The 24,809-nt window shown below is 37.6% G+C and overlaps 1 protein-coding gene across 4 annotated transcripts in view; it reads left to right on the forward strand.

Moving 5' to 3' along the window:
• LOC102697701 (retinoic acid receptor beta) overlaps window positions 1–24,809 on the forward strand; it is a 246,308-nt gene that overhangs the window by 143,541 nt on the left and 77,958 nt on the right. Inside the window, exon 1 of one of the 4 annotated variants that reach the window (XM_006635769.3) lies at window positions 18,543–19,664. The exons of 2 other annotated variants lie outside the window; for them this stretch is intronic. In XM_006635769.3, coding sequence (XP_006635832.1) covers window positions 19,508–19,664 — 157 coding nt within the window. In that variant the 5' untranslated portion in view covers window positions 18,543–19,507. Of the gene's footprint in view, window positions 1–18,542; window positions 19,665–24,809 lie in introns of those variants that run through there. One more of the 4 variants, XM_069195085.1, reaches the window with a different exon arrangement.

A 24,809-nucleotide genomic window follows, 5' to 3' on the forward strand; every position in this document is an offset into this window, starting at 1 on the left:
TGCAACGATAACAAAATTAACAAATAAACTTTGTAAATTTTAAGGGACATAACAGTGTTCCCATAATAAGTAAGTTAACAGAGGGCACGACCAGTTTGTCATTTTGTCAGACAGGTGGCCTATTAGATGAAAATGACAAAACGTCCAAAGACAATCAACTCAATCACATCAAAAAAGGAAATAATGAACATTGCAAATGCTGGCATTTGGTGGCACACAAGTGCATGTTGGCACTACCCTGGAAGTATCCCAGATTGTGGGAGCAAAACCAGACCACTGGTGATGTCGACAGGCAACATAGCAGAGATCGTGTAAATTCAGCTACTGCACACGTGGATTATTTTGGCGCAGTCTTATCGTTCTTCCTCTCACACTGCTACTCAGCTGAGAAATGAGCTCCAAAATACCACACATGCCATAGCAATTGAGTGGGTCAATTATGATTTAGAGTGCACAGAAAAACAGACCTATGTTTTAAGGATTTGTACATTGACAGGTGTGAGATACAAGGATGAAATCCTTGACCATAATTTAAAACCTTTTTCAGGGGCTATAGATACTGACTTCATTTTGATGGATGGTCATCTTGACTGTATCGTGCAAGAGCTGCTAACCAGTACATGCAATAGTGGGCAATCAACAAGATAAATTGGCCTGGGAAGTCTCCACACCGAAACTTCGTTGAAAGTGTCAGGCAGGCATGAAAATATGCATCATTTGTTTGTCCAGTCATGCAATATAGATGAGCTACAAACCAATCTAAAAGAGCAATAGAACTGTCTTCCACAGTGTCTCTGATCATATGCAAACATTAATACCAACGTATTATTGAGATGAGAGGTAACCACACAAGATACTGACATTCCTCAAAGTCTGTCTAATATGTTTTCACAGTATAAGGCAGATGTTGTATAGTCATGTAAGATGACCATTATACTGTATGCACTGTATATATTACGCCCCGGCTAGCTCTGTTGGTAGAGCATGAGACTCATAATCTCAGGGTAGTGGTTTTGCGTCCCGTATCGGGCACAAGGTTCTCTAATAACCCTTACTGGGCAGCAGCAGTGGGGGGGGTGTTGGCGGCGGAGGGCCATGTTTCCGTGACAACAACACTAGCATTATCTGCGCGGATAAAGGCCTGGCAATCTACTTCTGTCTTGCCATGAACCTGACTCGACGGTACTCAACCCATTCCCCCACCCCACTGTATATATTATATGGTCACCTTGACACATCACCTCAAACAAGAAAAATAGGGCTATTCATTTTAGGAGAGACACTAACTAACTTTTGATCATACTAAACAAAAGAAAGAAAAGGAAACAAACTTTGCCCAGGAGTCCCACAGATCCCAGGTAAAAATAACACTCGAAAACAAACAACTTACAATCACACAAAAAACACTCAATGGAGAAAAACTCCATTTTCCAGTCTTTTCCTTAATAATGTCATTCACGGTCTGGAGTGTTTTTCCTCTCGTCTGCTGCAATAGCTGCTGTACTCACCACTTCCCTTCATTAGGACCACAAAAAAAAAACATTTTAAACCATTTTCTCATTATCCTCAGATGTCACCTCTTCTCCCTGACAAGCTAATGATTGCTGACTCCTACCACATGCCTCCCCTGCCAGAATGTGGCCACTGCCAATTCAGTCTGCCCTGTCCCCCCACACCTTTCACGGAAAAAGAAGTCAGCACGCCAGTTCTGTGACCCCAGCCAGAGGAGCACTCAGAACTAGACGTTTTGAAGTCTGGGGTCTGAGGTACAACCTTCTTTCTCAAAATGTATCCCTTTTGACAAGCAGGAGATTTTCCGACACCGACACAAAGAGAGGGCCGGGTGGTGACAGCGAAATCGGTCTGACGTATTTCTTGGAAGTGTCTAAATGGAGACTTCCATGGCCACAAACTCCATAATTCTCTCCTCACTATTAGATTCAGGCAACATCCATTGTCTGCAGGAATCGAGGAGCTGTCGGGTAAAAGCAAGAGGCCTTCTTATATTTCTGAAGACTAAGGAAGGGGATTTCTTTCTGTCCTTCCTCAGTGATTCCAACATGATTGCTTGGAGCACCTAATAATTTTCTGACTGGCTGGTACTGTACATTACAGGCAGCTGTCTGTGTTTCACCTGTCAGTACCGTAAAAGTGCCGAACATTTTTTTTTTTTCAAATAAAATGAGACAGACCTCTGGATCTTTCAGGCTCATCTTGTGCATCTGGATCTTTGCGAGATTCAAAAGAGGGGGATTTGGTTTGGCCACACTCTAGAGAAACTCTCTAAGAATGGCCCTGTCAGCAGCTTAATTGGCCACAAGAGTAGCTGTGGTTTCTGGGTGTTGTTCTAGTATTAGCTGCAGGGTCCGTAGGTGTTCCTATTGCATTCAAGATAATTGCTGCACCGACTGGACCACAAGGCTGGTTTCCATGTCTATCAGCAGGTATCCTGATGTTTTGGCACCAAACTGGTTCACAGTGACCCAGATATGTCACATCAAGAACAATTGCAATATTCCACCATTTATTTTAGGTTTGACAGCAGATCTTGATCATACAAAAAGAAAATGATATAAGCTTTGCCCGGGATATACTTGTTTCACCCAGTTGTAATGTTGCTCGGTTCCCCTCTCTGATTCCTACCACAGAATGTAAATCTACCATTTAAATAAATGTCACCAGAAAAGATACACAGCATAGTAATACACAGATACTACACAGTCTCTTTTTTTATGCATTGACTTTATAAATATGCTAGTAAATGCTGAGTGCTATAGTTCTAAATGAAAAATGCACCCCATTTAGTATGTACTTCCATGATTTGCAGTCTAATAATATGTATAAAAATGATTTGCTTGTACTTTCATAAATAATAAGTAGTTTTATACAGCACCTTCCATAAATGTCTCAACTTTCTATGCATAAGAAGTCCAGAAATGAAATGAAAAAAGAAAAATAACAGTGAAATACAGTCAGAAAGGAAGTGAAATGAGTCATAATTTAAAAATACTTACAGAACCAGAGTCTAACAGTTTTGGGGTGAATGTATAATGTGTTACTAACTGATGAGTAATAAGGATGCATAAAAATTCCACTACATAGTTTTCTACAATAAATGACTTGATTAGGTATGTAGATAACTTACAAAACTGCAGCTTGTGTTTGTAGGAACGTTTTTTCCCTTCAAAACATTGAAAGAACATGTTACTATGCAGCTAAAATCTAGGTTTTCTAGAACTAATATTTTTTTAGGACTCATTGGTTTACTAGGACTGGGAGTTCATGGAAACCTATAGCTTTCTGCTACATGGAAAACTGAAGACTACATAAAAAGAGACATGTTAAAGTGCATTGGGCTAGGTTATAACATATAGTAATTGCACTGAAACAACTTGTTTTCCATATAATTACACAATTACAGCAACGTTAAATTATGGTATCTATGCTGTAGTGGTAGTTTGGAACGCTGAAACACCAATTTAACTGCTTTTACAGCAAGGGAGCACTTAAAATAACTACAATAGCTGTTCTTCCCAATTCAGTGAATTTTATTGGCAGTTAATTCTTGATGGATTTTCTTTCAAAGTACTATACAGCTTTGCAATAAGAGTACTGGAGGGATGCAAAATGTGCATTTTTTTCACAAGCATGCACTGGAGAGGAAAGAGTAAAAGAAAACTTCTTTATTTAGATTTGGCATAAAAGGGTGCTTTTTACTGCAATGAAATCGGGGGAAAATACAGCTTAATGGGTCCCAATAAAGAGCAGAGAAAGAGAGAGAAAATGACACATTTCAGAATTGTTGAAAGAACTTTGTGCTGCTGTTTGATCACAAACTCAAAGGTTTTAAGTAATTATGAAATGTATTTTAAGTATTACTGCCTCACAGTGCTGGGGTCCTGGGCTCAAATTATAAATCTGGGGTATTATCTGCATGGAGTTTGTATGTTCTCCATATCTTCACATGGATTTCATGTAGGTGCTCTGATTTCCTTCCACAGTCCAAAAATATACTGGCAGGTTAAGTGGTTTCTGAGAAAACTGGCCCTGGGTCTGTGTCTGTCTGCCCTGCAATGGACTGGCGTCCCACCCAGTGTGAACATCGCCTTGCGGCTTGCGGATATTGGTGTCATCTCCCCTGTGACTCTGAATTGTAGGGATAGGTTAGAAAAATTGATGGGTGAACTTTATTTTATGACTAAAAAATTCCAGTCATGTTTTATGTGTGGAGAAGTTCCATTTTAGCTTATGATTAACTGGTATCAAACCAGTATATCAACCCGATGGCTGGCAAAGTTATTAATTTATGTCCTGGATTAGAAGGAGGAAATAGATCCACTTTCACGTTTTGAAATGTTATTAGGACATGCAACAAAAAGCCACACTGTAAAGAAAAAAACATAGCTGGCGAGGAGACAAAAGGTTTCAACACAGACATAATTACATTGACACTGCTGTGGTTTGGTGCTTACCGCTATCTCATAGCTCTTGGATACTGAGATTGATTCTGGACTGGTGCACTTTTGGGAGGGGGGGAGTTTGCATGTTCTTCTTGTATTTCCAGGGGGTGACCCGATTTTTGCAAACCCTTCAAAGACATGCTGGCTAGGCTAATTGATGTCTCTGTGTTGTCCTTGCACTTGTGTGTGTGCTCCCTGATGCCCTGGCATTCTATTCAGACCCTTGCATAAGAAATGGCTTTCATTGTATTATAAATGGCTTTTAATAAATGGATTTGTATGGATACAATGAAAAAAAAATATGAATGTATGAATGTATACCAGGTAAAGGGACAACAAAGTATTAGTGAAACTTTGATGTTTGTTGTACTTACAGCATATAGCACAAATCACCCAGGAAATGGTTATTGCTTTGACAGCTTTTCCCCAGAATATTGATGGTTTGGTAAGAAATGAATGCTTTTTGAGGTTTTAAGGTGTCAGGGAAGAAATAGTCCAGGTCCTAGATGTAAGGTGTTGCCACTTTGCGTTGATTTAATTATGTGCATGAACCAGTAAGCTATTGACCAATCTCCATCATAACGTGTTACTGATTTCCAGTAACCCTTGCTTTTTGGGAGAAAGCCTACAAAGGCGCACACAACAATGGATATTGATTACAAGTTGTTCCCAAACTGTTCGAGGTCTCACATAGAAAAAAAATGTCAGCAGAAATGTATTGCTTTTAGCACCAAAACAACTTTATTTGTGATGCCGTGAGTTAATGTATGAGACACCTTCTCCCGATTCACCTGGGTCATTTTACAACAAAGAACATTGACATTAACTGAAAATACACATTTATATAGAAAAAACTGTAAGTCTGCCGTGCACCTTTTTGAAGCCAGCTTCTTCTTGACCTTTTTGAACAGATTCTCCTTCTAACACTCCTGGCCCACTACTGTGATGGACACTGTTGGAGGCTTGGCTTGAATTTCCACTGGCTCACCAGCCCGATATGTGTATTACTGTATGTGTGTTCTTATGTGCAGTGTTTTGAGTTTCCTCAAAATCACTTATAAATATAATCGTTATTATTATGATGATAGATTTGAATGTGCCTTTAACAGATCAAAGAAGAGAGTTTTCAACACTTAGTATGAAAATAGAGTCTATATGCTATAATGGCTGACATATAAAGTAGGAAGTTACAGTGTCCTTTAGAACCTGTGATGGCTTCGAATTAGCCTTTCTTATTTATTTTTTTTTCATTCTGCTTTGCATTTTACTCATGCAAATGGAAAAATCAGAGGGATCCAAGACTACTCCCTGTTTACTAGGCAGATGCTTTTCCAGATGGTCTCTCTATTGATATTCCTCCACAACCCAGTTTCTACTTCAGGATTGCCAAGCATACAAATTACAGCTTTCAAAAGAGCTGGATTTTCCTACACAAACTATTCTTCGCAAACGCTGCAAATCAAGCAGGATATTTCTTTTTTCTTTGATGGTGGGTACATATGCATCAAAAGTATCACTACAATTTGATGACAAGGCTAACTAATGCATTTAATTTGCTTTAGTTGATACATGTACTGTATCTGCGTCTTTTTGACAATAATTCCCAATACTGTCATTTGTATTGCTAAAGAGACACCGTAGGCTACATTATTTCAGTGAAACAAAAGTTGTTCTTTCATATGTAAACCAAAAGGATTTTTTGTATCACCACCTATTCCTCTGTCAGTCCCCAGAGAAAACAGTTACATTACAGTCCATGGAGTGGCCCACATACAGTAGTTCTCCATAGAGATGAGGAAATGTTCAGATTAGAATTGCGTGAACCACCTAATAAGCCTGTTTTTTATCTCTCTACTGAACAATGTAACACATTCATCCAATTCTTTCACAACATGATATTAACAACCAGCTACTGACCTCACCTCCTGCAGCCATGATAGCTACAATATGTCCATTCCTGATTGCACAGACTTGAGTTTTTCTCAGTTTACTTCTGTTGATTCTGCAGAACTGAGTTGATAACTAAAACGTAATGACATGTGTTAATCTCATTAATGAAATTGGTCTCGGTTTTGTAGGCTTAAAAGTGAACCTATTGCACTTATGTAAAGAAAGCCCACACATTTAAAAATTACTGTATTTCCAATTTTTCTTTTCTTACAAAACTCCTGCAAAAATTGGCGGCTACCTTCTCATAAAGTATGGAATAAGATCTTTGAACCTTTGCAATTAGGGTTTAGAAACAACCCTAAAACGTATCTTATTAGGTTAACGAACCCCACTTACTCAAAGCATTCTACAATGTTCTGTGTTGGGACCATTGCTTTTTATATGTTGCCTGATCGTCAGAATATTTTCTGTATTGTTTTTTTTTTTTTTGCTGTGATGGTGAGAGATTAACACTGCACTGAGAGAAATAGGTTAATACAGGCACACTGACTGGAATCTCTGGTGCATTAACACTGCACTGAGAGATGGGGTTAATTTACTGACTACATCAGCAAATAAACACTTTTTGGATTACAAGGTGCCTATTTTACATCAATATTTTTGATGTAACAGAATTTTCTTAAGCTAAACTGATAAAACCAAAATCTCAAAGCCGTTATAAAGTCCGAAACAGTCAACCTTTTCAAAATCTACTTAAAGCCCTATCATTTTTAAAAAGAAGTTTAAATTGAAATTTAGTTTTTGTCCTGGCTTCATATTGCTATTCTACAGTGCTTTTTGAACAATTTTCTTAAAAATGCTTTATTTTTTTCTTAAACAGTATTATTTTTTTAATTTCCTCCATTTATTTACCACTGAGCTTCTGCAATAAAGCTAAAACAATACTACAGATGGTATCAGTTCTAGAGAGGCAGTGGCAGGTTGAATCAGAGGCTTAACTCATCATGAACAAATCTGGAAGGTGCAGAATGTTAAGTCACCTGTCTCTCTCACCATGCAAACCATTTCATGTACTGAACAAGCTGTTGTTGCTTTAGTATATTGTGTCCCCTGTTGTACAACATAAGTTTAGAATCTAGAACAAAGTAAATTGTGTAGGCAAAATAGAATTCCTCCTTCATACCTTGGGTCAAAGATTCAAAGGAAAAACAAAGATGACAAACTGAATGGAAGTTTCGTGTGAATAAGTCATTTCTTTCTTGATTAATGAATGTAGATCCTATGCAACAGTTTTTTTATTTATTTGTATAAACAGCATTGAGATTAAATAAAAGAAATTGGTTAAAAATTAGCATAATAATAATAATAATTGCTCACACTTACATAGCGCTTTTCTGGACACTCCACTCAAAGCGCTTTTACAGGTAATGGGGGCTCCCCTCCACCACCACCAATGGTGGTATAAAACATAAAACCAAGGATGATCTACCACTAAGAAAGAAAGTTGCTACTGCTATTTAGTTTGCAAGACATAAATCATTTTATGTTCAAGAAGGAACAGGTGCTGACGTCTGTGAATCTTGATACATCATTTGATCTACCCCTTGTCACTTAAAATTAAATTAAAGGAGGTGAGTTTCTAAGGTAACACCAATTTCACTGGTGGCTTTTGTGGTTTGAGAAAAGTGGTGGATAAATAAAGTCTATATCTATATCTACAGTATATTTAACATGTCTCTTCTTAAAGCATTAAAACACAGTTAAAATGTTCTAAAACTGCATTTGGTTAAACACTGTTCTTGATACTCTATTTGGCAAGAAAGATCTATGCTATGAGAGGAAGCTGAGAATCTTGAAAAAGGAAGCTGAAGATTTTAAAGCTCACCAGACACCTTTAAGTACTGATGTTTGGTACAATAGTTTGCACTCTGGTGCTCTGGTGTGCCTGGCCTTTTGCTTTCGGAGGTCAATAGTTGAAATCTCAGCTTTTCCTGTCAGGGTGGGAACCAAGTTCAGCCTAAACAAATAGCGAACTATGCGATCTCAATCATTCTCAGAAGGGCTGAGGGCTGGAAGAGGTCATTGGTAATGACAAGGGAGGCAGCCCTTAGGCAGGAAGATAAGTTATTCAGCTCTGCGGTTTCAGTGTGTTTTCTTTTAAATCAAATAAAAGAATAAAATATGATACATTTACCTCATTGTTATGGCCTTCTGTTTGTAGCATTGGGGCAAAACAAAATATTTGCTGATATGATGCTAATTCATACATTGTACTACTTATATTAGATATTTTATTGCATATAATATTACGTCCAATACATTATGTCACTCCAGAAAATTGAGTAGAGTATGCTATGACAGGTTAATAAGCTATTATATATTTATGTATACTATATGAAGCTAAGCTGAAAATGGTTTTAATACAGAGTAAAGATCAAAATTCGGCTGTAGGTTATCTTTGGTATCTTAAACAACTACCTTGATTACCTGATTTTATGGACCCTTAAATGAGTGTACTCTCAGCTGGAGCTTCTTAAGGTAACCCTCTTGTTTGCTTGCTGTTCTGTAATGTATTGCTGTCCCTCTGTGTCTGTGTTAGACTTAAATTGATTAATTCCTTCTTTGTAGATCTCAGTTGTAGAAGTCTCTAATTTAAAAACTTTGCTTCTCAACAACTGTTACAGATATCTACTGGTTTATAATATAGCAAAACATAGAAGTAGAGCAATGGACAGTGAGAACCTATAAAAGGATGGATTGCAATATATTTAAAAGCATTACTTCCATCACTGGAAAAGTTATATTTATGCTGTTTCAATTTTAAACCATCCATCCGTTTTCAAACTACAACCTCCAATTCAGGGTCACAGGGAAGCTGAAGCCCATCCTGGCAAGCAACAGGCACGCAAGGCAGGATACACCCTGGATGGGTCACCAGTCCATGGCAGGATTTTCCCAGAAGCCAATCAGCCTACCAATCTATCTTTGGTCTGTGGGAGGAAATCGGAGCACCCTATGAAAACCCACACAAACTCTCTATAGATAACAGCCCTGCAATTGAACCAAGGTCCCCAGCACTGCAAGGTAGCAATGCTAGCCACTGTGCCATCGTTCCACCAGTTTGAATTCAGCTTAAGTAAAAAGAAGAAAAATGGAATTTGTATCCTGAGCAAAAGATTTGTAATATACAGTTTCAGAACATAAGTTAGTAAATGTGTGGAGGCCATTCAGCACATCTAGATTGTTTGGGGTTCTCTTTTTCTCCTTTTATCGGTTTTAAATGCAGTTCCATGTAGCTTCCACTTGTGAGCTCCTGGTTCATGTTTCATTGTTTATTCTCAACCAGTCTTGTGCAAGTCTATGATGGAAGCAGAGAACATTTAATTAATTCATTGCTTACACTTACTGTACATAGCACTTTTCTGAACACTCTACTCAAAGCCCTTTACAGGTAATGGGGACTCCTCTCCACCACCACCAATGTGCAGCATCCACCTGGATAATGCAACGGCAGCCATAGTGTGCCAGACCACACATCAGCTATTAGTGGAGAGGAGAACAGAGTGATGAAGCCAATTCATAGATGGGGATTATTAGGAGGCCATGATTGGTAAGGGCCAATGGGAAATTTGGCCAGGACGCCAGGGTTACACCCCTACTCTTTTCGAGAAACACCCTGGGATTTTTAATGACCTCAGAGAGTCAAGACCTCGGTTTTACATCTTATCCTGCTGGCCCCACTAACACCTCTTCCAGCAGCAACCTTAGTTTTTCCCAGGAGGTCTCCCATCCAGGTACTGGCCAGGCTCACACCTGCTGAGCTTCAGCAGGTTGCCAGTTGTGAGTTGCAGGGTGATATGGCTGCTGGTTACAATTAAAAGACAAATTGTTTTCTAAATATGTCAGTAATAAAAATAATTCATTTTTAGACTCATTGTAAATCTACTTTAGATGACATCATCACTTTTGTAGATCTGAAGGTAAATGTGTTACAAGTTAAAGTGCCTGTACTTCCCTAATAAGAGCTGAAATGGGGAGTGGAGTTGGGCTTCACAGCTTTTTCACTTCACAGAACAGAGAAGAAATCGCCAATTATGAAAGAATGGGATGTCCAGGTTTTAATACAGGACTGTCCCAGAAAAAGCCCAATGAATGTTCACCAACTATAAAAGCACAACCAGATATTATATTTGGCTGGATGTAATTCACTATCAAAGGAAATGTCTCTGCTACATAGACGGCAAGGCACTGCAGAGTATGGTTGAGAATCTCTCTGCAAAAATGGCAACTCCTGTGACTTGGCAAGTGCCATCAGGCTCAGTAACATTAGTGAGAGATGCACCACTGCTCCAATCAGCGTGAACTCCCCTGCAAGACTTTTGAGCTTGTAACATTTTCTACAGGAAAGGATTTTAAAGCAACAAATCTACAGTATATGTCTCATTCTGTGCCAGCCAGGTACAGGAGATATCTCATGTACACTTAGCAGATTGGGAGCGTATTCAATTCCAAACACAAACAATGAAGAAGAAAAAGACAAATGGGTACAACAGCACATGTTGTTTTTTACACCTACTGTAGAGCGTTTTGACATGCTACTTTTAAAGTGTGCTGCACTGTGAGAAAGTGAAATTTGTGAACATTTAACGTGTGATGAGTGAAGAAAATATTCTAATAAATAAGAAGAATACATCACCAGCTTCCACTCAGCTTGGTGATCCTGGTGCTCTCTAATGTGTACTTTTATTGCTAATGTGTCCCCCCTGTGGTCTCATTGTTCCATTTGTACCAAGTTTTATTGTTCCATGGTTAATAGTTATCATAATACGAATACTTGAAAAAACCCATTGGAAGGACCCGTCTCATTGCAAAGATCCTTACAGCTGTTATATTGTTACCACTAGTACAAAACTGAGATAACAATGTAGAATATCATCCTGCAACTCACAACTGGTAACCCACAGAAGCTCAGCAGATGTGAGTGTGGTCAGTACCTGGATGGACCTCCTGGGAAAGCTAAGGTTGCTGCTGAGGTGTTAGTGGGAGCAGTAGGGGGTGCTCACCCTGTGGTCTGCGAGGGGGCCTTATGCCCCAGTATAGTGACTTTTATACTGTAAAAAGTTGCCATCCTCCTGATGAGATGTACAAGTGAGGTCCTGACTTTCTGTGGTCATGGTTTCATGAAAAGAGTAGAGGTGTTACCCTGGTGTCCTGGCCAAATTTCCCCCGTGCCTTTACCAATCATGGCCTCCTTATAATCCCAATCTTTGAACTGGCTTTATCTCTCGGTCCCCCCAACCACTGATAGTTGATGTGTGATGAGAGATCTGGCACACTATAGCTGCCACCGCATCATTAAGCTGGGTCTTTTACATTGGTAGTGATGGAGAGGAGTCCCCATTACCTGTAAAGCACTTTGAGTGGACTGTCCCGGAAAGCACTATGTAAGTGTAAGGAATTATAATTATTAGAATGCTTTGCACAGTGCCATCCAAGGCTGAGAAAATGACGGTAAATAAAATATCGCAATATATTCAGATACCTTTGAAGTATTTTATGATTGGGTCCAGAGTAGGAAACAATCCTGTTTTATTCTGACTGCTATTGAATATCAGATTATCTTGGAGATGTGGTTGCAGTAACCTGCATAGAAAATTTCCAACTTTATCCTGTGAGTGAAACTCTATACTACTCTTTGCTGTTTTACAGAAATTGTTCACTTATTGTAAAATGATATATTCTGTGTATAGTGGGTATTTCTTTGTGGACCACTATGCCCAAAACGGTTTAACATGATAGATGAGGTCATTATCACCTTCTAATTACAAGCAGATTTCCAGGTGTATTCATTACCTTTCCAATGAAACCCAGTTAATGTTACACTGCACAAGCCCCGGGGGTCAGGCTGTAGGGATCTTCTTCTCCTATTCTGTCACTGGACTTCATTATTCAACAGCAGGCTCATGGATTACTCCCTCAGTAATCACCCCCTATATTGAACAGCACTTTCTAAATGTGTTCATTGACCCAGCAGGTGTAAAGCACATTAAACACAAATACTGTAACCAGATCCCTCATTTCAGAATTTGAAAAATGGGACACATGTAATTAGTGAGCAAGCTTGCTAATAAGCCACATTTGCCATATTAGTAGCAACAAGTTGCCAGCCTTATTGGCTGTTAAGGTAGAAATGGCTGAGGGTTTTTTATCCCCCTAAAAAATAACATGCAGAATATGGTGCAATTATCTGTTGATTTCCGTGGCTATATATATAAAATATAAAGTGCAAAACAAAGAGCTAATGAGAGCAATTTAAAGAGCTCTGGTACCCTCAGTCACGATAATTGAATAGGAAAATACGATGAACAGGTTCTGTAACAGGGAAGTCTTGGGGGACTTCCTTGCATTTTTCCTGCACTGTCAGAAATAAGAACTTTATTGGTATTAAGTCCTAAGGGAGCAGGTATCAGGAGTGCAAGGAAGGGAAAGCTTTTGCTGGAGAATTTGTCTGAAAATGAGTTACACCTGGTGGAAAAGAAGAAGATAAAATAGAAGCACTGAAAAGTGGTAAAAAGTTAGAACTAGGCAAACCTTAAAGCAACATTTGTACTGCAGATACCTGTATGATAATTTGTTCTAATGTATTATTATTATTATTATTATTATTATTATTATTATTATTATTATTATTATTATTATTAAGAAAGAGACTAGTTGTAACTATCTTGATTGTAGATGTCAAATGAGTGTCGATTTCAAGATTTAACATTCCAGCAACTGTGACATTCAGGCCAACAAACACTCTTTTATGAGCCATAGCAAGTTTTTCTCATATTCATAGAACTCGAGAGTGTATAAATTCACCCATTCATATTCATATTATGTGAGTTAGTAATAACCACAATGCTTCTGATTGACTGTGAATTTTTAATAGGGTTCCTCCATATGGAAATATTGCTACTAATCATAATGTATTGATCCATTTAAATACTTAAGATACAGTGAAATCAAGGTAGGGTAAAGCACAGAATAAAAATATGATTAAGACTACCGGAAAGAATGGCAAAGCAAAGCTAATACCACTTATGTTAGAAGCATTGGTAAACCACAAATACTATGCAGATGTATCTTGATAAACTTAAGAAAGGTTAGTTCATTCATACGACCAAAACCTTCTTAATATGGGAGCAGACACATTGCTGGAAATTATATATAACCTGCTTTAACTTTGGTTTGAAACCAAAAAATATTCCTAAAAATGACAAATTATGTTAGATTGGGTAGAGTTTTCTTTTTTTAAGGATATTTATTGAAGTTGTAAGATTATTAATAGCAACATAGGCACACACAAGGTTTTACAGAGTGAGGACCACCTCTGAAAATTGCAGCAGGTGTGTAGAAATTACGGACAGCTTAAAAACTTGGATGCTTGGTTTGTGTGCTCAAAACAAACAGAAAAGCCTGGAAGTGCTCTTGGGGTATTGGAAATGTCATCTGTAAAGCTTTCAGCTCACCTGAATGCAGGTTGAGCTTTATGATCACAGGTTCGAGCCTGGGCGATGTCATTAGCCAGATGTGAGCAGGATTTCCCAAGTGGGGTCACACAGTTGGCTGAGATTCAGATTAGTTGGCCAGAACCCCAGCAACCACAGGAGCTTGTGGACATGGTGCTAGAAGGATGTGCCTCTCCTTCAACTGGCCCAAATCCTCCAGTATAGGCCTGTGGTGCCTGTGACACACTGTAATATAAGATGAGTGATTTGAAGGTAGGCAGGTCACAGGAGTCTGTCTAGACTGCCTCATTCTCTCCCACATGCAGCTGGAGTCTTCACATGTGCAGGCTGTGATGTGAAAAACTCACAGCACTCTTCTAAATCAGGTATTTACTGTAGAACAAAAAACACAATTATGGCATGATCAGTCAAGAGATATGTGAATGTAAAAAATCAACCCACACTGATTAAACACTGACCCATGAAAAACATGAAAGATCTTATTAAAAACATTTATTTAACTCTTGCATGTCTTAAATTAAGAGCCCACTATAAAGAATTAGATACATTATATGATATTTTGGGTTTTTTTGCTTTGTAGCTAAACAAAGTATCTATCATCATCTTGAGGAGATGAGGTACATTTTTTTATGACAGATTTAGGTGAAACATGTCTAGGACTACACTGCCTATCAACAAGACTAAAGTTGCACGGCTGCATTCTGTTTCATTTTATAAAACCTAGAATTTGAGGAAGAATAGATCCTGTCAGAAAGCACATTCCAGTCTAAACTTCTAACACACATTCTATGTTCTAAACTTAAATGTACATTTTCTATTCTGTTTAGTCAGAGTTCAAAGATAATTGCTGGTATCACATTGGAAACTCATTGCAGAGGTAAGCAAATATGACAGTAAAGTTATTTTCAAAGCTTTTTGGTGTTTTTGGAAGATATATCCTTTCTTAAATTGTGCTAGAACAGCTAAACCACTCTACTCTCTTTTATACAGAAACAACATTTTCAAAGTGTACACACTTTTAAAACCCTAATAAATTCTCTCGGCACTGCAGTATACAGAAACTTTTGTTTCAATTTAAGGCATGTCACAAAACATATACACTTACATGTAGTAGGTGCCTACTGCTAATGTCATTCAGATTCTGTCTAGGTAAAAAATATTCTTCGGGGAAAAAAACGTATAAAAATTGTACAATGTAAAGACTTTTGCACACTGAAATTCAATGGAAGATTCAGTGCAGATTGAGTAGATTGAGTACTGTCCATCATTTACCACATTAACATAGTCACCAATATAATTTTAACTGTGCTTTACTACATTACCCTAAAGAAACTATAGATATGTGTTATCCATGAAGGCCTAGTGCTATCTCTATAGCCTCTGCAGGAAGGTGTGCCATTTAAAAGACTCAAGAAGAAGAGCACAGCAGTAATGCTATAAATTATCCTCAAGCTACGTTTATTAACTGCCCTAAGCTCTTCCTGTCACTTGGAAATTGGTTTTAAAAAATAGTGGCCTAAAAACAGCAAGCTATTTGCTGCAGACATAAGTTATTTGAAATATACGAAGCTGTCTTGCACATGTGCTGTTACACTAGCAGTTAATGGTATGTTTAGATAGTCTTGGTGAGTTCAGACTCCCAGTGCTCTACTTCATGTTCTGCGTACTGACTGAGGTTGTGCTATCGGGATGAAAAATGCTTCGCTGAAGAAGGAGGGAAAGCTCAAACAAACTGCTATCAAACAGGGGGTTTTCCCTCGAAAGCATGAAGCTGTGCAAATGATCTCCCACCAATACTTTCTCATCTGTCATGCTCACAACAAACATCTCCACATCTCTTTAATTTATTGCTCTATTTGATCCTGCTGCTAGTACTGCTTGAGGCATTAATGACTTGAAATACTTCCCTTTGACTGCAACTTTAACACAATTTGATTTGTTAATGTTGTTGTTTAAAACGTGGATATTAATTTTTTCACTTTTTTTTTCGTTGGAAAGAGTTTCATTTGCAAGTCAAGGTTTTAGAGAATGAAATCAAAGAATGGCTTGCTTTCTTCTTGCCTTGAGATCCGGGTGATTTATGGATACTGATCCAAGGAGAATTACTTCCTTTTCCGCGAGGAAGAAAACTGGCGTGCCACACACACTATTTATTTTTGCCATTTGCAAAGTCAGTTTCTAGATCACCAGTTTCCCCACCCCTAATAAAACTAAAACCTTGATTAGGAAAACACTTTGATTTATCTATTTTATTGCCCCTCTGTAATATCATATTAAAGTGATTATTACAAAATGTCAGACTGCAATTTGGAACACAAGTACAGTACATAAAGGTAGTGATGGCTAGTACTCAATGTACAGTGTTGTGCATATTTATACTGTATAAAATACACTTGAGATAGAAAATAAACAAATATGTTAATATTATTGATTCAAATACATTTTTATTTAAAATAAAAAGAAAATGTTTCAAGCAATTGAGGCTCAAACACACTTAATGGTATTTTGGCATTGTTCACTTCTGTTTTTTGTCTCAAATGTTATATACACTTTGAGATTATTATTACATATTTCAAAAGAAAACACACCAAAGGGTATGTTTTCCATTTTACCTGTTTATTTTTAATTGAACATTTCCCCCTGGTAAGAAAGAATGTATTCTCCTCGGAGAACTGCAGATGGATTTCGGAACGTGACTGAACCGAAATTGTTGTGACTAAATTTAATGTTTGGACAACAAATTAACAACACAATATAATAATGTAAGAAAAAAAAACCAAGTGCTTTTGCCAAAGCCTACCCTCGGACAGGCTGCTGCAGGAAACCTGCGGGCCTGTGCAGTAGGCAGCTCTGTGTGTCTGATGTCAGGAAACAGTAGGTCCACCTGATGCCATTGAAAGGAATGCAGACATTACTAGGGAGTGATCACTTTCTTAGCAGCATCCCACACAATCACATTAGCTTTGCTGCACATATAAATCTAGTGAAGAGTAGTCACTAGGCGTCACTAAAACTGGTGAACATTGGATATTTTCCCTCAAAAGAGTAGACTTGAAGATACATGTCCCAACAAAAACCAGCTATATCCAAACACTCCTCCATGAGGTGAAAACAAATTTGAAAATTTGGCAAAATCCAGCAGTTAATGGCCTGGTTGTTTACATTAAATAATTCCAGCGTGTTTCTCAAAAAGAGTAGGGGTATTACTGCAGTGACCTGGCCAAATTTCCCAATGTCCTAAACCAAACATGGCCTCCTAATAATCCCCCTTTATGAATTGGCTTCCTCATTCTGTTCTCCTCACTGAGAGCTGGTGTGTGGAGAGTGTACTGGCATGCTTGGGCTGCCAGCACATCATCCAGGTGCATGCTGCACATTGGTGGTGGTGGAGGGGAGTCCCCATTATCTGTAAAGCGCTTTGAGTGGAGTGTCAGGAAATTATTATTATAAAATGTAGAATATTTACATGTAGAGTCTGAAATGGTGTAGCGATTTGGATTGTGTGATAATGCAGGCGTTTCAATTGTGACACAGTGTGTACAGCAAGGCTTTGCCTTTTCTGTCCGAAAGTTCATATACGGTATGTTAATTTAAATGAACAGTATAGCCAGACTGACTTTTCCATTTGTACATATATTTCAGAAAGATTTCCATATATCTGACCAAAAGTGCAAATCTTCTTTTGCAACATATATCTGGCATTTGTATTCTTATTTCTTGATTTATAGAGGAACAAAACATTACAGTAAGTTAATATTTGTACATTATTGAAACAGAGAACATGCGTTATCATGCCATAACAAAAATGCCAATTCATTAGATTTTATGTTACCACATATCACAACTATAGCTGATTTTCTTTGAGAAATAATTTTCCAACAACAGAATGTTAAATAAGATTGAATTAATTAATTTGAGCCTTCATGAAAACAAAAACAAAAATACACACATCAATCATGCAGAAGTACTGTAGGTCATGTTGAAATGAAGCATGACTATTAAAAACTTTGTAACATTCATAATTTACTTTTTGTAAAAAGTAAATGTGGAAATTCCAGATACAACTGGGTACTGTAGTAGCAGTAGAGTACAGCTAAAAACACTTCTCGTGGATTATTTCACAAGTTTTGCTTTTTTCTTTAAGAAGTAAGATTTTAGAAAGAGGAGATGCCATTTAGAATTCCTACAGAAAGCAAACCAGGTAAAAATGAGCGTTGCTGTCTGCAACAGGAATCACGTTTGACTTCCATCTCTGATCTAGTGTTTGTTTTGAACCTCTCTTATCGGCATGACGTTGTAACTTTTTTTAGCTAATCGAACCAGGTAAGATATCACAAGTCGACGCCGCATCCCTGTCTCCTAGCTGCAGGCAGCCCCTTCGACTTCTTTTATTCTTCGAAACAACATAACACGAAGGCATCTCGAAACTTCAGGAAGTGGCAACATGCTTTTAAGTCAGCACATGCCCACGCCGTAAAAAAACTCACTAGGCGTCTTTGTCTCCCATTTTAACAGCCCACATAGCTCTCACTCATCACTAACCATTTGGTTTGCTTTTATGGCTGTTTAAGGGCTAGATCGCGGTGGTGGGCGATGACAGTAAAACTTTAAAGTCCACTTTGTGTTACTTCTTTTAAAAAAAAAAAGGCATCTCGGACTGGATGGAGCTTTTCGCAGCCATACAAAATTATTTTCTGTCGTGCTTTCTGCGCACAAGTATGTATTACATTTATAACGAATCGTCTGTCGACTAAGTCTTTTTTTTTATTTCAGCCGTATTAGCTGTAACACCCGGCCATGGCTACATAAGTTTCCAAATACAGTTCGCAGCGTCCCTGCGAGGAATGTGGACAATGAAAACTGTACTTCGGTTTTTCGCTCCAGTTGGTTGAACCCCCGATTAAATCCGAGTTAAAAAGGGATGCTTTATGTATTTTAAACATGTATTGACTTTGTGTTGAGGCAAAACAACAACAACAACAAAAATAACCCGCCGACTAGTCGCTGCTTGTCTGCTTGCAGCCGCGGAGCTGGAAAGCGGCTGCTAGTTGAAGCTGTGTGAGAATCCTGGGACTTGGTGATGTCAGACTGGTTGGGTCATTTGAAGGTTAGGAGCCTCGGAAGGGTTCATAGAAAGTTCACTCGCATATATTAGGCAATTCAATCTTTCATTCTCTGTGACAAAACTAGTAGGAAGTGAGCTGTATGGAGGCAGGATAACCCATTCGTCATTGAAGGGGAGACGGCGTTTTAAAACGCGAGCTATAATGTTTTATAAACATTTGTTATCCATCGCTTTCGATTGAAAACAACCTGTTTTTGTTTTGCTAACCGGGGAGGTCGGATAGTCCTTTTCCTTTTAAGCTGAATCCATCGCGATACAATTGGGAAATATCGCGAACACCCCTTTTTTCTTCAGTATCTGGGCTTCGTGGAAAATGGTAAATGATCATTTGGATCAATTACAGGCTTTTAGTTGTGTTGTCTGTCATAATTCATGATTCTAGTCTGGGAAAAAGACCAAGATCTTACGTGCCAAAAAAGGGGCAGAGTTTGATGGAGTTGGTTCCACTTTTACATGCAATTTCCCTCCACACCTAAAAGGAAAAAACACTTTTTGCAGACAGTCTGCAGAGGCTCATCATGTTTGATTGTATGGATGTTTTAGCAGTGAGCCCTGGGCAAATGCTGGATTTCTACACTTCAGGTCCTTCTTCATGCATGCTCCAGGAAAAAGCTCTGAAAGCATGCTTCAATGGACTGGCACAATCAGACTGGCAGCATCGACGGAGCGCTCAGTGTAGGTTCAATTTCTTTCCCTTGTATGTGTATATATATACCGTATTTCTGTTATGTCTCACAAGCTTATTACAGTATATACTGGCAAAAATAATGCAGCGCTGTGCCGTTAACTTACAGTGTTACAGTGCAGTTCTTCACTCATCCCGGGAGATTTACTGTAATGTGCATAATGTCTTGTATGTTCCTCTAAAATATGCAGAGGTTGTAAAAAAAATAATTTACAGAGCACTGTCTCAGCACACAGACTGTCGACCTTTGCAAACTAAAAGCGTTCATATAGAAAAGACTTTCACCATATTCTTTTAATTAGGGCGCCTGCTATATACCGTATGGCGGCTGTTTGTCTCTGTGTTTTCCTGCATGAAATTGGAATTTTGAAAGGACCTACAGATATTATGATCTTTGTTTGCAAAAAAAAACACGTCCAAGAAAAGTTGCTTGTTTTTTTGCGGTCACTCTGCACTGTGCACTTAGGAGTTTTTTTCCCTAGATATACAAAAACTGTTATTTATTGTGACTTTTCTGTTGTCTTCCCCCCCTGCAGAAGAACGTGTTATGACAACCTCGTCTAATTATTTGTATCAATTATTTTTCCAAAGGAAGCTATTGCAACAATTTGATATATGTTGTGTGTTACCTGATCCTGGCACAATGTTATGGAATGCAAATGGTAAATACTGGCAGTGTTTCAGCACCAATGCTCCAAGTTTGAGAAATGACAAGGGGCGCCCAGCTCTTCAGTGCTCTGCGGACCCTGCAGGATGCTGTTCGGCTTTGACACTGATTTAGATAAATTGCCTGCCGACTTTTCAACAAGGTTACAATGTGAAAACTCCAACCTTTGCATTGTACGCTTGCAGTTTTACTTATTGACAGCTCTTTTCGTGTTGATCAATGGCCAGATTCTCAACACATTCCAGGAATCCGAGAACGAGTTTTCCGCTTCTGGTTGCTCTTACAAATCTGACCTGACACCAAAAACGTTAATTCTCCCTGCCTGGACCAAAAGCTAGTTGAATAAACTGTCCAAAACAACATTAGCAAAAGATAAAATGAACTATGTTTGCATAGCTGTTTGCGGGCTAATTTACTTTGATAACATAAAAAAACATCAATGACAATGAAGTCAAGCACTGCTGGCTCACACTGAAGATTATTTACTCTAGCACCACTAAATCAAATACGACTGGCCTTATCAGAAAAGTGCAAGTGGTGAAGGCGTCAACAACTTTTTGCTAACACTGATTTTGATATTTTTTTTACAACGCCTGAACGTTATTTCGGTAGAAATTCGAAGTGTTCAGTGATAAACTAAATATTAATATACTCCACACAATGTGAATATGTCGATAATTATTAATTTTATCAATTGTATGAACGTTTTTTACGAATTTTATTTTATCGAGACAGGTACACAGGCGAGCACGTTTGGTGTGCAGCCCGTGTTTTTCGATTTCCTGATTGTCGCTTGTATTTATTTCACCTTTATATCTGAAACCAAAAAAAAAACATTGACTCCAAATAAATTCATGCAGCAGACTAAATTGGTTAACCTTGCTATGAAGGAATAAATACTGTAAAATAGTATTTTCCTGCCGAAATTGCTCCTTTCTAAATCATTGTTATCATGTTTTATCCTGTAAAATTGCGTTAAATAAAAATATTTATGCGCGTCTTTCTATGCGTTTATGATACCACATTTACAGTATCTGTATAGGGGTTATTGAAACAGGTTTGTTTCAACTGTTCCAAGTGGCACTATACAAAGCGAAACGGTGCATTGTTGCGATATCTATATTTTAAAAAACGCGAATGCAAAGCGTTTTGATAAGCTGACTTATTGCCCGTTTACAAGGATTTTCAGTGCAAGGTGTTTGTCCTTTATTTCTTGTTATTGTCTTCACCACAGTGTAGGGTGCACCAGTAATAGAACTATTTGCATCGATGGCACAGCGTGTTCAGGAAAGCGACAATATCCACGGGTAGAAGCCTGCTGCCTAATAATTTATTTTGCTAGACTAAATAAGATTTGTTAGGACAGTCTGATAAGGTATCCAACAGCCTTTCGATGTTTTCACAGGTCATTTCTTTACGTTTGACTGTATTGTTTAAGTAACCAGGAGAAATTAAATCATATTAAACATTAAAGGAATTTATCACTAATTACTGAGCGTAAGTGCATTTGATTTGCATTTCAATGAATCAGAGAATAATTTGCATTAAAGCACATGTGCAAATGGAGGAGATAAGGCAATGTTTGTATTAAATCTGCAAGTCAATGAATTGGAACAAGATAATGTAGATGAAGTCCTTATTCAGTTTTTTTATATAAATGAGGCTTTTGTGAGAGAACACTTGGGACTATCTTCTTTCATGGCCAAATAAGATTCTGTTTTAATTTATGCTTTCATTTTAAAAGGCTGTTCTTACAAGGGTCATTGAAACATCAAAGATATTTTTTTGTTTTTTTTTGTGAATAATGAAGGCTTGAAGAGTATTAATTAACTAAATTAAACATGAGTGCAAATTAAATTTAGTTCCCGATTTTCTGTTTCCATTTTGGTGCGCAAAATATTTATGAAATCCTATAGAACGCCCAAAATAACGTTTTGTAATAGGTAGTGCATCGTTTCTGTGCTTAAATGTACAACATCCTTAAGATCTCCTTCATGTTTTACATAAACTGTAAGAAAAGTTAAATGTGCTGATATTTGCACTATGCTGTGAACTGCAGACCTAAAACATTTCTTTTCAGTCTCACAACAAGTATCTTTGTTTTCCAATGCCTTCTCCAAAACATGTCTTTGGAATTCCGTTTGGTTTAAAATGTATAATATTGAAATAATCAATGCAATTATTAGATTTATTTCGACCAGAAATCAGATATACAGAGATCTTCACAAGCTAAAACTCTTTACTTGTTCAGGGGTGGTGGTGTGAGTCTGAAAGTGTCCAGGAAATATATTTTCAGTTATTAGGTTGAGTCCAACTTGCTATTATTTTATGTAAATAAGCACACAACATGATTATATCTATTTTTTTTAATTTTGTTTGGAAAGCGGTCCAAATTTCTCTAAGCATGTACTCTTTACAATATATGAACATTTTGAAATTATATTCCATGAAAAGTAAGGTATGGCAAACCATATACCTGTAAGTACAGCTCATTTAGGAGTAAAACAAAATAGCATTTTTTTTTCTAGTAGGAATATATAAATGTGTCCTGTGGAGGTGTTTTATTACAAATAATATACTGATTAATTGCTTTTGCAATTTTGAAGTGTCGTATAGTAAGTGTTGTAAAGTAAACGTTCAGATTTTAAGTATCCTAAGTGGTAAGCATTATATAGGCAAGGGAATGTTATTTTCTGTGCATGACTTTATTTAAACAGCGTGATTCAGTATGACCGAGCTTTAACTTATTGAGCCCTTGAAGATCTGGTGAACTGTTACCTGTAGTAATGTGGGAGCCCCCATTTCTGATGAATTGACTTTCTTTTTCTTGTCTGTAGTAATGTAAGAGACTGTCTAGTAACAAATAGAGAGCATTGTCCAGGTAAAGATGGCTGTGCTGCATATTGTCATGTGTGTTAAAATTTCCTGTATAAAATTTGAAGACAATTAAAAAATGTCATTATGTTGTGCATTCAGCTGGGATATGGGTATTTATTTGTTGACAGTCAGACCCCATATATAAATATTTGTTCTTTTTCATTCATCAGTCATCTTTACAATATTAATACACATAAATGGATATATTTTAGAATATTTACAGCTCTCTGTGCATAAGCATTCTGGCAACAGGAATCCATTGAAGGCCACAAGTTACATAAATTGTAGTTGTCAATATTGACTGCAAATGGCTCTACAATTATAGGTGTACGGGAAAGCTATCAAATTCAGTATATTAGTCTGTTGGGCCCTAGAAGTGTAGAATGTTTTCTTCCTGCTGTAGTTTACATGATCGATATTAACTGCCCCATTGAAACTAAATGCTGTAGCCCAAAACAATAAATCAGACAAATGTACTTACAGATTACTTATTGAGGGGTTTAATTGTTCACAAGGGAACGACTGAAAAACAATGGAAACTCCTCCTTCAAAAACTGTATGCCATGTCTATCAGCTATAGCTAGTCTTTGTTTGAGGTACATTGACGATCGAGAACTTTGTGCTCTGAAAGATAGCTTATTTTCTGATGTACCGCGTGTTGTGTCTGTGGGGGATGTTGATGAGCTGTCGATTTTACTGTATATATTCAGATTGTTATTTTATCCTTTATGCTTTAATATCGCAAAGAGGAACATGTTGTTCCTTCCTTTGCCTTGTGCCTGCTACTTTGTTTTTGTAATACGTCATTTTCTTTTAGACCCCAATTATTCGTTCAGATAACGACTTCTATTTTTCTATCTTTAACATCAGTCCACTTCTGGATATAGACAAAGGCTTTCTGTAGGCAACTGTATTCAAACATTCCCAACCAGTTTGTCCCAGCAAAAACTGCTCAATTGTATTTTACTTTTTTGCAGGAAGACTTCTCCTTGATTTTTTTCCTGTCTCGTGGGATCCACTACGTTATTTTTAATGTCCTGTGATGATCCATCTGTTAGAGTTTCATTATTTAAGATGCAAGTTTGGAACTGGTAAAATACATCACTTATACAGGCCCTGATTGGTTATAAAATGTGCTCATTTTTAATTGAATCACTTGTTCAGGAGAGCTGTCCCCCTGCTGTTCTGTATCTGCTAATAAATATTAAGCTGTTCTTAGTGAGCACAGGGAAAACTCCAGCTGCATAATTCTTTTTTTTTCAAACAGTTAATGCCGATTTATGTTTTACCATGTGTTTGTAGAGGTATTTTGTTTTCCTCCTCAGTATTGACCTTAGTGTTGCTCTGTAAACAGTCTGTAGTAAATAAAGCCCCAGGCAGTCATCTTCAAGATTAGAATTCGATATTAGTACACTAAAACCCCTAATAAGTTTTTGATCACAGCTAATTACTGCTTTTTTCAGCTTAAGCTCTTATGAAAGTGACATGAAAAGTCATTAACATAGATCGCGTGCCAGGCTAATTTAGGGGTGAGAGGCAGCTGAAAGCAGCAGTGTTGTTCATATTTTAATGAAGGACATTGCCAGGAGAT

This window comes from Lepisosteus oculatus, chromosome 10 (assembly GCF_040954835.1).
Source record: "Lepisosteus oculatus isolate fLepOcu1 chromosome 10, fLepOcu1.hap2, whole genome shotgun sequence".
In the NCBI taxonomy this organism is placed as follows: domain Eukaryota; kingdom Metazoa; phylum Chordata; class Actinopteri; order Semionotiformes; family Lepisosteidae; genus Lepisosteus; species Lepisosteus oculatus.